The 1,735-nt window shown below is 68.4% G+C and overlaps 1 protein-coding gene across 1 annotated transcript in view; it reads right to left on the bottom strand.

Annotated features, from left to right (window-relative positions):
• The window catches only part of LOC106002065 (rasGAP-activating-like protein 1), a 7,901-nt gene extending 6,318 nt beyond the window's left edge, over positions 1 to 1,583 (bottom strand). The window contains exons 1-4 of the mRNA XM_013036988.1: positions 1,434 to 1,583; positions 1,089 to 1,153; positions 863 to 975; positions 118 to 310 (exon numbers count right to left, since the gene is read on the bottom strand). Of these exons, the coding sequence (XP_012892442.1) occupies positions 118 to 310; positions 863 to 975; positions 1,089 to 1,153; positions 1,434 to 1,581 (519 nt within the window). The 5' untranslated portion in view covers positions 1,582 to 1,583. The remainder of the gene's footprint in view (positions 1 to 117; positions 311 to 862; positions 976 to 1,088; positions 1,154 to 1,433) is intronic.
• Between the last annotated feature and the right edge of the window lie 152 nt (positions 1,584 to 1,735).

The following is a 1,735-nucleotide window of genomic DNA, read 5'->3' as shown; positions in this document are numbered from 1 at the left end:
GGCCTGCCCAGGGCCCCGCCCTCCACTCTGCCCCGGGCCCCGCCCACCACGCCTACCTTGTCCCCCTCCCCGGGCCCCGCCCTGTACTCTGCCCCGGGCCCCGCCCTCCACGCCTACCTCGTGCCCCGCCCCCGGGAAGCGCTCCTCCACGCGCCGCCGCAGCTGCTTGAAGGCCAGGCGCAGGGCCAGCGGGCAGCGCCCCACCGAGCCCACAATGGCGTCCACGATGGGCCCCAGGTAGCCGGTCAGCAGCCCCAGGCTGGTCTCGCGCACCTGCTCCTCGGAGGGCACGCCCTTGAAGGAGATCCTCCTGCGCAGAGCAGCGCAGCCTGGTCTCCGGCCCACTCGGCCAGGACCCCCTGCCGGCTCCCTTCAGGCCACGCTCCCTCCACGCCACCGGGCACACCCATGTCACGGCCTTTGGCCACGCCCACACCTGTCAGCTTAAATGTCCTCTCTTCAGAGTGGCCCTCCCTCCCTGTCCGTCCTCACCACAGGCCCTGCTTCCCTGCCTCCAGAGCGTGCGTGTGACACGCGTGGTTCAACCTCAGGGCCTTTGCACTTGCCGTTTCTCTGTCACCAAATCTCAACAAGACTCTGTCCCTTGCCACCTTCGAGTCTTTGCACAAAGGCGCCCTGCCTGTCACCCGTCCCCCCTCCCATCTTGGGCCACTCCACAGCACTGATCATAGTCAAGAAGCTTCTCTTCTGCTTGTGGACAATCTGCCTCCCTTCCTTGGTTTTCTGCTGTGTCCTTTGTATCTGGCCGGTGCCTGCCTGGCTCTCAGAAGCCTGGCTGTCCCTGCAGGGTGCCGTGCTGCCCGGCTCGGGCCCCAGGAGGCCCCCGGGTGGCTCAGCTCACCTGGCTCGGCTCAGGTCCATCTTACAGGGGTCCAGCTCCATGTACTTCTTCTCCTCGAAGACCCGGCTGATGATGGGGCGCAGCACCTCGTGCAGGTAGTGCATGCCCACGAGCTGAGGGTGGGGTCACGGGGGGGGGCTGAGGGCAGGGGCACAGGAGAGGCTGGGGTACGGCCCCAGCCAGGCAGGGGGTGCAGCCATGGGGGCGGCGCCCACTCTCCTCTCACCTTCATGAACTGCTCCATGGATTTGGAGGCCAGGGAGTTGGAACGGAAGAGGACGTTGGGGTCGGCTGGGAAGACAGGGGGTGTATTTGCTGGGGTGCGAGAGGCGCCGCACCCAGCTCAGCCTGGTCACCTGGGGTGGGGGGTTCTTCCAGCCTCGGGGATCACAGAGACCCCAACTCCACACGCAGGACAGAGCCAAGCACCCCACCCGCATACACAGCTCAGAGGGAGCTGAAGGGCCCAGAGACCGTGCTCAGCCACTGGGGGCACCAGGCGTGGGGAGCCCCTCCTCAGCCCGGCGTCCTCCCCACCCGCGGCCGCCCGTGCGGGCCGCCAGCCGCTCACCCGTGCGGGCCAGCTCCCGGCGCGTGACGTAGTCCAGGAAGTTGCCGGCCAGGCCGCGGCCCAGGAAGAGCTTCACCAGCCGCGTGGCCAGGTCGCGGCCGCAGTCCCCAGAGCTCAGCTCCTCCAGCAGCGCCAGCGGGCTGGCCATGTCCTCCTGCGGGGACCCGGCCCAGAGAAGTGACCCCACACTAGAGAGGTGACCCCCACACCAGAGAGGTGACCTGCTGCCCCGGCACCATGCCACCCAGGAGCTGCGGGGCCGAGGACTCCCATGCACCTGCTCACCTACTTCCACACCCCCC

This window comes from Dipodomys ordii, unplaced genomic scaffold (genome assembly GCF_000151885.1).
Source record: "Dipodomys ordii isolate 6190 unplaced genomic scaffold, Dord_2.0 Scaffold2598, whole genome shotgun sequence".
Taxonomy (NCBI): domain Eukaryota; kingdom Metazoa; phylum Chordata; class Mammalia; order Rodentia; family Heteromyidae; genus Dipodomys; species Dipodomys ordii.
Note: the sequence above shows the minus strand (reverse complement) of the source record. Positions and strands in the feature narration are given on the sequence as shown.